Below are 14,305 nucleotides of genomic sequence, written 5' to 3' on the forward strand. Positions count from 1 at the left end.
GGCCTGAGTTTAAGAATTTACATTATATTACTGTTGGACAAATCGTCCAATCGTGTGTTTGAACATGAGCGACTCTTCAAATCCAACCAGGTATGTCCTTCAATATAAAGCACTGCTCCACAGATACATTACAATGGAGCACATAACACATCTACTGATACCTAAACATGAGGGCATTTACACTCCTGGTTAAAACCATCAAACAACATGTTGCATCTCTGAAGGTAAGCTAATATTTTTATTTACCCAGTGGAAATTCAGCTCAAACAATCAAAAACAGCACAGACTGAAAATGCAGTGTCAACAGAATATGAACATATTTATGAAGACAAAAACTACGGAAAGTCTTACACAGAGAGCTGTTACATTGTCTTCACATGAGCCTGGATCTCATCCAGCGCCATCTAAAAAGACTTAAATTTAGAACGACTGGCGAACGTGGACAGAAGGCAGTGCTTCACTAAGACAGAGGAAAAATGCTGAGAGATAGTCGAGAGGAGATCCGTGTAACATTCCTACCCGCTTCTGCAGACAAAGTGGTGTGATGGCAGGCAAGGTGACTCTTCTCGCATGGAAATTCATGCTTCTGCCCGAGCTGCACAATTAACTATGAGAAAAATATCCATACGTAGCCCAACTGAAAATAACGGTAATGTTCAAGTTGTAGTTCGAATGGTAATTAATAATAGAGTAATTAAGAGTTGTTTTCTATATGGTAAGCTGTGTGGAAGCTCTGTTCCAGTGACATCCTTCACAATGAAAGTGTGAGAAACCAAGTCATGTTGCGTCCACGCAACACAAACTCCTCCTTTATCCTTGGGAATGTGAAAGCTTTTTCCTTTTCTCTCCTTTTAGAAAGGCACTTCCAATAAACAAAAGTGGGGGGAAAAAAAAGATTTTCTCATGGTGGACAGAGTTACAATATACAAGGCCTCAAAAAGCTGAAATTCTTGGAAACTCTGCCAGGTGATAATGTAAAAAGCACAGCACAGGAGCTGCAGACTTCCCAGAAAGAACAGGCATCGGACTGTTTTTGCTTACTTTGTAGCCAAACACTACACGGCTAATTTTAGTCTCAGGCAAGGAATATGTTTCACTAAACAAACATTCGTGAGCGTGAAAACATTTTTCCAATAATGCTGTAGTCTTTATGTGTGCTGATGTTAGACAAGAGTATTGACAAAAAGAGATCAATGAACAACCCACAGTATTAAACTAAAGAGTGTACTGGGGGAAATTAAAAGTGGTGATTTAATACCATCACTGTAAAAAATCGAATATTCTAATATAAATATCGTCAGATAAATTTTAGTTTTAATATTCTGAATACACTAAGTTTCTTGTCAATATTCACACAATGCTTTGGTCATACTGAATCTTAATATGGTCACGCCATTTAAGCCCTTTAAGGGAGGGAGAGAGGTCCAAAATAGCTCTTACCCCCACAGCCACAGTTCACAACCCACATCTGTTTTACTGTAAGACTAGACAAAGAGGCCTTGTGCCATCTTCACGGGACACGCCCATTTCCAAGCCTCAGTCTGTGCGATTACAGTGTAAAAGATCACGGATCTCGAATAAAAAAGTTCGAACAAAGGTTAAAAGGTTGACAAGTATAGTTTTACATATTACAACGAGATTACAGTTAGCACAAGTGTGAACAAACGCTTATGAGAAAGATACCAGATGCTAAGGATGCCATTTCAATCCAGTGCCGTCAACTGCAATCCAATCCAGCCATTAATGCATTTTTAAGGAGAAAACAGTCAAGAGTCCACATGGAGCCTGAACTTCATTGTCTAATGAAGACCACACACATACAGACTCAATCAGCCCTGCTACAGTAATACTGTACTGTATATGCTGCGTAATTTATGCCTTTTTAGTATAGTTTGTATATTAGTTTGGGTGTGAAAGCTGTCTGAATGTGAACATTTTCAATAAGCTAGAGGGGCATCAGAGATAAAGCATGCATATGTCTTCATTTCTTTTTACTCCCTCTCCTCACAGACATGTAGTATATGTCATTGCATTGAACTTCCCAGTTGGCACCAATCACTGTCCTCTCTTTCAACTCCTGAGAACAGACAGGAAAAGAAGAACCTCCCACAACAGGCTTCATGTTTATCTGGAAACACAGCACGCTGACTTGTGAGAGCACAGACAAGCAGACGCTGCTAGTTATCACACAGCTAAAATGAATTGGAATTAATGGAGCCGGGATGATAACGGAGTCTCCACAACTCCCATAACAAAGCCGGCTCCAGACACATTGTCCTTGACCAGGGTTGATTCAATCAAGACCCCTTGCAAGCTCTGTCAGAGTAACAAGAGAGGTGCAGTGGTGCGTGAATGCAGGTATGCAGTGTATACCCACCTCTGGGCAGGGAAATTCACAGTACACCTACCTAAAAACAGCCATATACATATATATATATCCAGTACCCATCTTGCAGAACAAGGACGCAGCCTGTCATTGTTACAATCTCATCCACTGAAGTTTTCTGTTCCCTGAATGTAGCCTTTAAGGCAGCGTCTCCTCCCAGGCAACAAGTAAACGCTAAAATAGCACCAATCCAGGGAAGAGGCAAAGTCTTCAGGATATACTGGGGTGGGGGGTGGGATGGGTATAAGATGATGATAATAGATATAGCGAACAATAGTAGCTTTCAGCCACACACATAACAGCTTGACCAAATCTAAGTAAGTTTGCATTTTTAGGTGTATTCACACGGTATTTAGCGCTGTCTGGTTCTGATAAGATCAGAAAAGACTGAACACAGCCCATTTATCTGTGTGTGTGTTTGTGTGTGTGTGTGTGTGTGTGTGTGTTTTTAGAGAGAGATGCTACTTGTGTTGACACTAACACACACACTCTGAAATGAGTCTCAGTTTAATCCCTGAAGGTTGCTGTTTACACTCGACTCGTGTCTCCAGCTGTCAGTCCACACATCAGTTAAACCATAGAATAATACCGCAGCTTGTTTATTTGGTAAACATAAAAAAAACAAATAGTCACAATGACATTGCAGTACCTGCTTTCATCTTAATCTGTATTTTCTTGTACTATGTTTATTGTTAAGTACGGATACACAGTTCTTGCATGTGTAAACCTAATGGGTAATAAACCTGATCCTGATGATTGTCAACATTTACACAACTAAGAAGCAGAAGTGGGTTAGTTTCACAGAATTTACTAGCTTCATTTGGTCTCGTAAATTCTGACCAACAGGTAAACAAAGGGAATATATGCATGTTCAAACATAGGAGCTGCACATGCATCGAACACCAGATGACTCCCTATATGTAACACATGCTCTATTAGGGACAAAGCTTTGAGCAGAGATAACAGAGCACAACTCCTTTTTCTAACTCCTCTCACATTCAACTGTTTTATTAGAATTCTTAATTATGCCATCAAAAAGGATGTCTACTGACAGGTATGGCGTCAACATAGCACCGTTTGGTTTAGTAAGCAGCTTTCTGACAAATTATTAGGTAGCTATGAATGGAAAGAACATGAATAAATGTTTTATCCGTGTGATCCTGAAGACCTTATTACATCTGCTGCAGAGGAGAGGCTGAAACTCAGAGTGAAGAACGCGGACGTGGAGCATGTAGCATCTGAAATAACATCTCTAAAGGGGCAGGCATTTCCTCTGAGTCATATGGCTGAACTGAACACTCGACACCGTCTGGACGCAGTCTGTCTGTGTTCTTCTGCTTTCTGGCAGGAGTCCAAGCATGACTGCCCACTATATGCCTGGAGAGTGGAGGCTGTGCCAGCTCCTTGGACTTCCTCAAAAAACTGTTTATTTTGCCATTGTATCATGAAGACATGGCAGTTCTTCCATGAGGTTATGCTCGAAGCCAGCTTACACTGCCCTTACCCACAATATCAACATCGAACTTTCTTCGCAATGAGCTCACGGCAGGTTTATCAATCCTGCAACATCATCACGTCATTTTACACTCTGTGCGTTTATGTCTGCGGCGGCGTGGTGCTGTGCCTGAGCCTTTGAAGCTGAACCCTTGGTATTGCTAGTTTTCCTGAGCTTGAACTCACAAATGCCAGATTTTCCCTTCACAGTTACGTCTAATGTCACGGCTGTATGTTTGAGACAGCTGTCGTATTATAGGGACGCACTCTGATTTATTCACCATGCAAAACAATCTTAGCAATCCCATTTCCCTTAACCTTCTGTCCATAAAGCAACGCTTTTTAATGTATCTGACAACACACCGACTTTATAAGCATTTAGAAATGTATTTTTGGAGGCTATCGGGCTGACAGCTAATCTTGTTTTCTCATTGACAAAATGTGGCAGTCATGACGCTGCGGTTTCGTTAACTATGACACTGCAAACACAGAGATGACAGGAGGCTCCGATAAACCAGTTTCTCGCAAGTCAAATAGCTTTAAAGCCACGATTCAGCAAAGCCATTCAAATCAACAGCAGTAAAATGAAAACTCAGCTCGGAGTTGTTTGAGATGAGAGACACCACTGCCATTTTCCTAGCCGGCTCATTTTATAGTCTATGCCTGTCCTCGAAAGACGATTATTATTTTCAGATAATTGTAACTGATGGGAAAATTACTACCCAAAAAGACACACTGGGAAGCTCAATGGACAATTTTCCTTTATACAACAGCGAGAGGGGTGGGTGAGGGGATGAGTGCTGCAATTGGAACAATGATGTCATTGGTTTCTTGAGTGCTAATGAAAGAAGGCCGTAACCCTGTGACATGAGGATTGTGACACACAAACAGCTGGTCGGTCTGGCATACTCCCTTTGTCTTCACAATGCTGCTGTTGAAAAGACTAAGTGAGAGGCTGTCAGGCCCGTTAGGTGCAGGCGCAGGCCTCATCAGCGAGACACATAAGGATCACTTTAAGATTTGCTAACAAGAAAGCCAGAGTTGTTTCAGCGTAAGGTCAACTGGGTGTCATTTCGCTCCTTCACTGAGAAACTTGAAGATTATTCTCGCACTTATCAAAGAAAATGCCAAATCCGTGCAAATCCCTGACCTGTCTTCACAATAGGCTGCTGAGAGCACAGGAGAATTGGCAATCACTCTGTAATTTTCTCATGTGAAACCTTGAATTGTGTGCGGATGGAAGAGTAAAAAGACTCATTTGAGACCTTGTATATCAAGTGCAGACACTCCAGTGTGAGATAATCAAGCAATCTTAGCACAATGCGTGCAGAGGAACAAACACGACTTTGATTACACTCTTAAACAATCACACATATACGACAGAACACAAGGGAAGCTTCAGGAGTAAACTAGAAAACATGACTTTCTGCATGCATTCGTCATTCTCAGCATGAGAGCAATATGTGAGCACAGAGAGGTCTGATACTGCCGATAGTCCTTGGTAACTGCTGAGCTCTGTAATTTCAAGCTTTCCTGTGAGTCACTGCTTTGAGCTGCCCCCTGCTGCTACACACACACACACACACACACACACACACACACACACACACACATACACACACACACACACACACACACACCACAAAGATACTGAAAAACCTGAAATCAACAACTCAGCATACACCATAGGGATCCACATCCTGGAAACATCTAGTGGTTGACAAACCAGACTAATTTAACAGCCCTGGAAAACGTATAGACAAACTCCATTATGAAACCCATGTACTTTTGAAGCAGACCCATAATTGTTAGCTTTCCAACATAATGAATGTTCTCTCTTTTTAGAATTTGGCAGTGAGTTCTGTATAAACGTACTAATCAACTACAGATCACAGGGTCAAATTAAATAATTCTCTGCTGTGCATAATATTACATTTTCTCCCAACCTGCACTCTTTGGTTAAAACAGCAGAAGGAAATAAAGTGAACAACTGTTCATCGTGAGGTTTGGATTACCTGCGTTGTACGTGTACAACTTGTCATCTATTGCCAAAATTCACTGGATCACTGGATTGTAGGCACAAGAAACAATAAATATGACAAGACTTAGTAAATTAATCTTTTCTAAAGTTAATCAGGAAAAAAAGCAAAATGATTAAGCGTATTAAGTTCGCAAGTTACATTACAAAAACCTCAGGACTAACACATCCACTGTGTGGGAGCAAAGGAGCGAGGATATGAGAGTTTAGGGGGATGTTAACAGGTCTGTCCTGCTCTACAGACCCTTTAACAGGCTTCTTGTTTCAAATGAGTTGCCTGGAGACGGTAAAAAGTAGGCTGGAGACATATTTATGCTGCTAACTAACAGAGGTAGCGTTCATTAGATAGCTAGCTACAAAGCTACAGCTGATAGCCTGCTAGCGACGGTTGTGATTTCAGAAGACAAACTCGGCAGTCATTGGCTAGCAATGAGGAGACCTAACTACTTCGGTGTGAAATCAAAGGACCATTGTTTCCAAAGTTACTATCAGTTTTGAGCAGTAAAACTGGCACCGTTATAACCGTCAACTGCCTATGTCTCGTGCTAGACTGGAAAACTTGGCAGCCATAGGCGGGGCTTGGAAAACGGTCAGTTGGCGACCAACGTACGAAAAACAAAAGTGCCAAAACTGGGCTCGTGATTGAGATTGGAGTGAAAGCTTTGCCAACAGCAACAGGTACTTCACCCACATTTAGCGCATGACAAATCACACACAGTAAGCTGAAACAAACATACAAGAGTGGCTGCTGGGTAGCTGGTTTAGTGCCCAACAACAGCATAAACCATAAACTTACAATCAAATTTCAAATGTACAATCAACAAGCCGTATCAGACATCACGAGTATTGCCCATTTTTATATTGTTTATTCGCCACTTTATGCAGGGACAAAGCTGGGCTCTCAAAAGTAATAATACTGTGTGCATGTATAGTCTGGGTGTGCTGACAGCGTTTTTATCTCCTCACTGCAGCCAATTTACATACTCGTATAACTGGTTTTACCGTCCATAAGCCCTGAAGTTTCAGACAAATCACAAGCTAAGCATCGTGTAAATATGCATTTATTTAAGTATGTCCTGCAGTTGTTTTGCTGGCACTACTTCTAATTAAAGTTAGCATGACTATGCTGCCTGAGGTAGCACATGGAAAGGTTTACAACAGAGCTCATCTTTTTTCATACAGCATGTCTCTTTGTGTCAAGCACTGTAAATGGAGCACTCACCTGAGTTGCACTACTTTTGGTCCATGGTAATAAACATTCAGAGACAAGGGGGGAGAGGGTTGAGGGGATGAGCTCAGGAAAAGGGTTTGGAACAGGAGAAGAGAATGACTCCTCTCCCTCTTTACTGCTCCTGAAGGACAAAAAACACAAACACAGAGAGGGAGAGAAAGAAAGAGACGCTGTATAAAATGTGGCAAGCTTTGTCCAGATCTTCTTTCAAATTCTATATGAGGTCTATATGAGGAAGTATGACAGGCTGAATTCTTGGGCAATGTGTAGAAAATGATGCCCACAATGACAATATTGTATTTAATGTTACAGTGAATAATGTGAGTGAATATCACTCATTTACAGTTATTACACGGGCATACAGAAGCTTCAACAGTTCATTTCCAGTTCATGTGATACTGTAAGAAATGATTTCATTATTAATTTCCGCAGAAAATCAAGTTTTTAAAGGGCACAAGAGATCACTTGTCTCCCCTATTTTGCCTCTAAGAGTCACTTAAGATGTAACAGTGGATACATTTACAAGCACACTAATTTTCCACCATTATTCCGACTTTGACAATATTCCTCTATCAGTATGGGTCATATAAACAGCATATTCCATTTTGATTTTCCAAATTAGGACTAATTCCGAATGGAGCATTTTCTGATTATAAGCCGGCCCTCAGAGTTTGGCTTTAGGAGCATTCTTTGCAATGCATCTCAGTTGGGGTTTTTACTGTAGTTTGCAACACACAGCCTTTTGCCTGTTCACGGTGAGCTCGGTGTGTTGTAAACAAACCATCTAGCCAACAGTTTGCAAGCTGGGGTAGAAATGCATGCACAAAAGAAAAGCTCACATTTCTGGTCAGAGGGAGAAACACACCTACTTTATACATTTTGAAAGACTTGGATATCAACAAGTTTTTTTTTTTGTTTTTTTTTTGATATGTGCAAATATTGAAATGCCGACCTTTTCAAGAATGCGGCTGAATGAATGAAAGAGGGAGGCTGTGTTTGCACAGTCAATCAAGTCTGCCACTGGTTGAATCTTTGAAAAAATCTTATTTTGATGCACAGGTGCAACATAGGGACAACAGGTCATATGTCATTCCGTTAGTCAGAGTATGGACGGCTGCATGCACACGGGAATATTAGTGGAATATTCATATTATTATTAATAATATTCAAGCAATGTAAACAGCTTAGCGGGAATAGTCTTTTTCTGAGTAAGGGCAAATTTAATTGATTGTGCATGTAAACATAGTCATTGTAATTATGTCTTACATTTATGCTGGAGTGATCTGACAGCCTGCAGCTTACAGAGCTGTTACAACACATTGTTGGTTCCTCTGTTGTGTGTGTGTGTCCCATGTAGAGGCATGGGGAGTATAAATGGAGCAGGTGATAAACAAACTGACAGAAACACCGGGCTGTCTCTACATGGACCTCCTGCTCTCAACTACCAGACGACACGCCCCACTCCCCCATCAGACGTTTGATAAGGTGGCAGATAATGCACATGTGAGCTCACTGCTTGAACTGTTGGCTAGAGGAAATCAAGCTCTGTCACAATCAAAAGATATTATGATCAATGAGTGAAGGTACTTTTAGTCCTAATCTCATAATATCATAATTAGGTGTCACCCATCTCAGCGTCACTCTTATCTGTGAATGTTTGGCAGCAAGGAGTAACCAGGATGAATGCTTTTGTTCTAAAATGCCCTTGTAGTGAACTAACATCTGAATCAATCACCCCCAAAAATGAATTAATAAATCTATGATGTCCTAATTCATTATCCACACGCTAAGAAAGAGTTTGATTTCAGCACCCTCGCAGAGGAGAAGGCCTCAGTTTCTGTTCAGACGTGCTGCTCTCTGACTGTCGCTTTCTTTACTGCTCTGTAAACACAGCAGTTACTGAGTTACTAATTATCTCCCACAAACTAACAGGTGCTTGATTTGATTCCAGCTCTTTAACTGCACTGTTGAAATAATATATTACACTTCACTGACAGCTGCATTTGGGTCAAGCCAATTGTGTTTACAGGTACTAAGTCTACACTACTACAGCTTTCAGACAGACCTCTGAGTCTCACTCCTCATGCAAAAAGTGTACTATTCTTCTGCAAGGCAGCTCATGTTGTAAAGTGTAGAGCAGAAAACAATACTTTTAGTTTCAGCACAACTCAATTTATCTTGAGTGAATTTCATAAACCGACCGCTGTCATTCATGGCAAGCGCAAAGAAAAATGAGTCATACCTGTTCCCCTTGCAGAGCGCAGTCCTGATCTTCTGGGCATTTGGTGTTAGTAAAGGAGCTCGCAAAGGGATGAGGGCTGGGCTGGGAAAGCCACTCACATTACCCCTGCCACTGTGAAAAATCTCTGCTTTCTCTCCGAGGCTTCCAGAAGTGTGTATTTCGTCCAGTGCGTTATTCATATCACTCATGTGGGCCAGCTAAATCCAAGGCATCATCTGGAGCAGAGGGAAGAGACAAGCTGTTGGACTGGAGTGTGTGCAGAGCACAGTTAGAGCAAGCTGGCTGGCGGGGCTCCTCTGCTCACAGCTCAGCAGAGCGCGCACACACACACACACACACACACACACACACACACCTCTCTCTGGCTCATCTGCTACCCACGAGGCTGGCCCAGTGGGGCAAAACGATCCCTCCTACCCAAACATGATACACCACAATAAAGATATTTTTAACACAATGACTCCCAAAACAGTCATCCTTGCTCTGACACGGTAGCGTACTAATAATCAACTAATTTGCGCGGCCTCCTCGTCTTTAGTTAATTTTGCCGCTTTCATTTCCCTCCTTTTGTTTTTGGTTTTTGATATAGCTCCCTTTGCAACCTGGAAGGCAGGGAAAGTGCACACAAAGCACCCTTGCACAAAGGGGGTGTCTTTAGCTCGGTAATGAGTCCGGGAGGGCCGCCAGTACTATAAAACAAACTGTTCTTTTGTCATGGACTTCGTACAGAGATCCAAACTGCACTTTAAACTTAGTACACTGTAGAAGGCCTGTGGTTGTGCAGAGGAGCCAGCCCAGCAGATTGGTTGTGTTGTGGGCTGTGTCATTCAGTGACAGGCTCCATGTGGGGGATGGTTGGGATGATAACATCTTTCTGAAAGGTAATGTGTAACAGAGTCTGGACAGGGGAGGACATGCTACTGGAGATACAGACTAACAGGCAGCATAGGGTTAAAGCAATACCTCACTACATTAACAGAAGACAAGGCTAACTTGATTACTTTGGTAAATATGCCAAGCTGGTGCAGCAGTCAAAGCACAGTTGTTTTTACTTTCAACGGGAAGAAATGCAGAGTAAGGAAACAGCATAATGTTGCATCTGAAAATGATACAAGACCATGCGTTTTTTTTTATGGTGTACCTTCCGATTAAAGGAGGAAGTTTCTAACCAGGAATTCTCTTGCTAGGAGATGGAAATCAGACTGATCTGTACGACCTGTGTCTTTCTGTTTCCATTAATCCACCACACATACCAACCATAGCATCTGTCACAATAGCACAGCTTTACGTGGCTTGGGTTACCTTTTGACACCAGCTCTATTATATGCACTTACAAAGCACAACATGAACATGGGAGAAATCTGCACCTCGATGTGCCAGTGCTACTTCGGCTTTAGAGGTGAAACTAGCAGTGTCCGTATTAGCTCCTTGAGGCTGATTTCGGAGACCAGAGGGCAGTGACAGATGGGGATAGACAGTGGTTCAGCTGAGGTCCTATGGTGGACTGATGCAAGGACAAGAAAGCCCAGGCAGCATGAGAGGGCCAGAAATAACCCTTACCCTGGAACACATTCTTTTGGTATCAGTCAATGCAAATGCTAATTACATTGGTGTAGGATGAACGCCAAATCTATTTTAGGGACTTAATAACAGTGTTTCATATAACAGCAAGACATCATTTTTAAAAATGAATGGTTGCACAGAGAATTATTGTGAAGGAAAACATGCTGTAGCATAATACAGTGCAAAAAATTGATTATTTTGGACTGTCAGGCATTAGAATATTAGATAACTTTATTTTGGTGCAGTAATAAATACATAAATAAACAGTAATAAAATCATTCACTGTGTCAATCAGTTATTAGAGCTCCCTTCCACACATGTATTGAGGCATGCATAAAAATGATCTAATATAAATATCCATTATATGACTGACATGGTTATTGCAGAAAAACTTGCAGAAAAGTTTAAGTGCCACATTAAAAATCTTAAAATGGCACTTACTCCTTCTCCCTCATGAAAATTTCCATAATATATAACAAATATTTTTCATTTCACAAGTTTAACTAACACGATGTCTCCTACCTCACTGTAAAGTCTGATCTCAGTTCGTGCACTGGAGACTTCAGGTTTCCAATTCCAAATTGTGTAAGCTGAATATTGGACCAGGATTGGCTACCAAACTAGTTGTGATGTCGCAAGTCATGCTCATAGGCCCGCCCCTTAAAATCAGATTTTCAATGAGCACAGAGAAAATTTACACAATAAATGTGAAAACAGCCTTCCAGTCTCAAACTCTGCACATACATCATTCAGCAGAGTGAAGCTCAAACATTCAACTGCAGGAACAAAAAGAAAACACATTTTTGACCGGAGCGGGACTTTAAATCACATTACTTTGTCTTTAAATGATGCACAATTTACGTTTTAACATAATCTATTACATAGTTTTTAGGAATTCAAGACTTCCACCCAGTTGGAATGGTTCTGTATTAAATGAGAGGGGTACTTTTACTCCCATTGTACTTATGTGCCAAAAAAAAAATTACATCATTTTTTGGCATCAATGGCACTGGTTGTTGCTTTTGACCATTTCTGAGCCACAGCACCGAGTGCCTTCACTTAAATTGCTGACCTGCCAGAGCACTAGCTGTCAGATTTGCAAGGTTCGCAGTAAAGAAAGCACTTCCACTATTATTCTGAAAGAGCAGTAAAACAGAGAAGCAAAGTGGGGTAGCACCTCAGACTCGCTTAATCGCTCTACTCCAGTCACTTTTTCAAAGGCCATCCTGCAGGCCACCTCTCAGCAGAGCATGGTGGAAACAGGATATTCCACCTTGCTATCAAGCTGGCAATGGTGGCCAATAACCTGCAGCTGCTGGGCGTGTCCCTGCCACAGCTGTAACAACAAATACGACGCCTGTATCAGCTAAGAAGTTAGATCTGGTGAAGAGAAACAACCTTATCACCCATAGGCTATGTTATGGCCCATATTTCATAACCACCCTCCAACACAAGGACAATGGAGACCTCCTGGGTGCTCCATGGCTATTTTAAGATCTGTTTGAAGCATCCACCTCCCACAGACCCCAGCATTTTAAAGAAGACAGCTCTTCTGAAACAGCACTTAGTGTCAGGCTCCTCTTACTGTTGAAAAATCGTGTGCTCCGCTGGTCCACCTACTGGTCTGGCAACATCTTTCATGCTAAAGAACATTATGAGTTGAAGTCAAGCTCCTGCTGTCCAGTTGAGTTTGATGCACTCTGTCTATGTAATGAAATAGGAAGGTTACAACATTTGTGCACTCTGTTGGTCAGCTTACGTGGAATGCATTGGAGTGAGACATAGCAGCTGTTGGAAACTGCAGGGAGAGAGCGCCCGGTTAACACTTCTGCTGCTGCAGCGACTTTACAGCTGAAATCCACGCTTGCCCGTTCATACTGTGAGACAGCAGTGATCATGCCACAGCTAATAATATGTGCATTCTGCCATTTCTCAGCTGACTTGAATGCATCACTTAGGGAATGTTAAAAAAGTTGCATTGTATAGTATGTTTTCTGGCAAGTTGTCCCTTTCAAGATCAGCATCTAGTATTAATGGGGGGTTTTTTTCTCTTGGCTGTGTGTTTTGATGCAGGCCCCTTTGCAACATACTGCAGCATCACACCTGAAAACCAAGTGAGTCTCTTTGCAGTGACATACTGTTTGTCATTATATCCTCTCCTTACTGAATTAAAACACAGAATAAGACGCTGAAAAGAGAATTATATTGGATTTAATGGGGTTGTTTAGTCTGTCCTACTTGCCTCTGGGGAAATTATATTCATGCTTTTTCAGAGCTTTTTTAGAGCTACCTGGGGAAATTTAATTAGACGTAATGGGAAAAAAATCTGGATTGTCTTTGTGAGCCAATCAGAGAACATGTCTAATGAATGACGTTTACTCATGGCCGTCTGTATTTTACTTGAAATATGAAACATCCTCTGCATATCTTGTTAATCATTTAAGTGAAGTTGCAACACAACACAGCTCGTGCACATGAATGGCAAACGATGGCGTTACTCTTATAAACACAAAACTTGGGCTGGACGCTGTTACACCGACACTTGCTGCTAGCAGAGAAATCTCACCCTACTTGGCAAGAATAATGGGGGGGTGTTGGACGGTGTTAACATGAAATAAACTTTCATTTTGAAAGATGAAAGCTTTAATGATAGCCTCTACGTGTCAGGGAGGTCTGCCCGCTCTTATCTTATATTTAGACAAGTGTGGAAGAAAACACGACCTTGATATGTTTGAGCTGTTAGCTAACGTGCACGACCACAGCTAAGCTAACGTGAAGTGTTGCAGGGGAGACGGACCAAAGTCAGGGAAAGCTCAATTACTGTCCCGGTGGGAAACTATTTCACAGGCGTGAACGACTTTCTTCCTCTAACGTTAAATTTTTGCGGCGTAAGTGACTAGTTTTCATTATAAAATTAATAATACTTGTTGTTTATTTAAATAAATACGAAGCCAAACCCTGTCCAACACTGAATGCACGGTGCGAAGTGAACGCGTCGCACTCCTTCCTGCTCCCTCTACACCCGCTTGAACCGTCTCGGTAATAACGTTACCTGTCCGCAGTGACAGAGCTGATGTGGACTTTGTTTTTAAGCTGTTCTTACCTTGAGCCTCTTTAAGTGGAGTCCCCAGCTGAAAGCTTGAAATCTGGTCCTCATATCGCTGCTCCGGTGCGGAATGAGGCTCGCTGTTCGCACGTGTGGCACAGGTGCTCTTACTGTACTGTTACGTGCTTTGCGTCACAAACTGTGATCACGTTTCTACCTGTTGAGGGAAACACGGTGCATTCAACTGGATCCGAGTCCAGCAGTTTGTATCATTTATGCACCCACTGTAAGCAATGACTTTAATA

At 41.7% G+C, this 14,305-nt stretch overlaps 1 protein-coding gene across 1 annotated transcript in view; it reads right to left on the bottom strand.

Annotated features, from left to right (window-relative positions):
• grb14 (growth factor receptor-bound protein 14) overlaps window positions 1–14,136 on the bottom strand; it is a 28,969-nt gene extending 14,833 nt beyond the window's left edge. Inside the window, exons 1-3 of the mRNA XM_076746359.1 lie at window positions 14,058–14,136; window positions 9,392–9,606; window positions 7,141–7,270 (exon numbers count right to left, since the gene is read on the bottom strand). Of these exons, the coding sequence (XP_076602474.1) occupies window positions 7,141–7,270; window positions 9,392–9,579 (318 nt within the window). The 5' untranslated portion in view covers window positions 9,580–9,606; window positions 14,058–14,136. The remainder of the gene's footprint in view (window positions 1–7,140; window positions 7,271–9,391; window positions 9,607–14,057) is intronic.
• Between the last annotated feature and the right edge of the window lie 169 nt (window positions 14,137–14,305).

The sequence above is a fragment of the Chaetodon auriga genome, chromosome 13 (assembly GCF_051107435.1).
Source record: "Chaetodon auriga isolate fChaAug3 chromosome 13, fChaAug3.hap1, whole genome shotgun sequence".
NCBI classification, from domain to species: Eukaryota; Metazoa; Chordata; class Actinopteri; order Chaetodontiformes; family Chaetodontidae; genus Chaetodon; species Chaetodon auriga.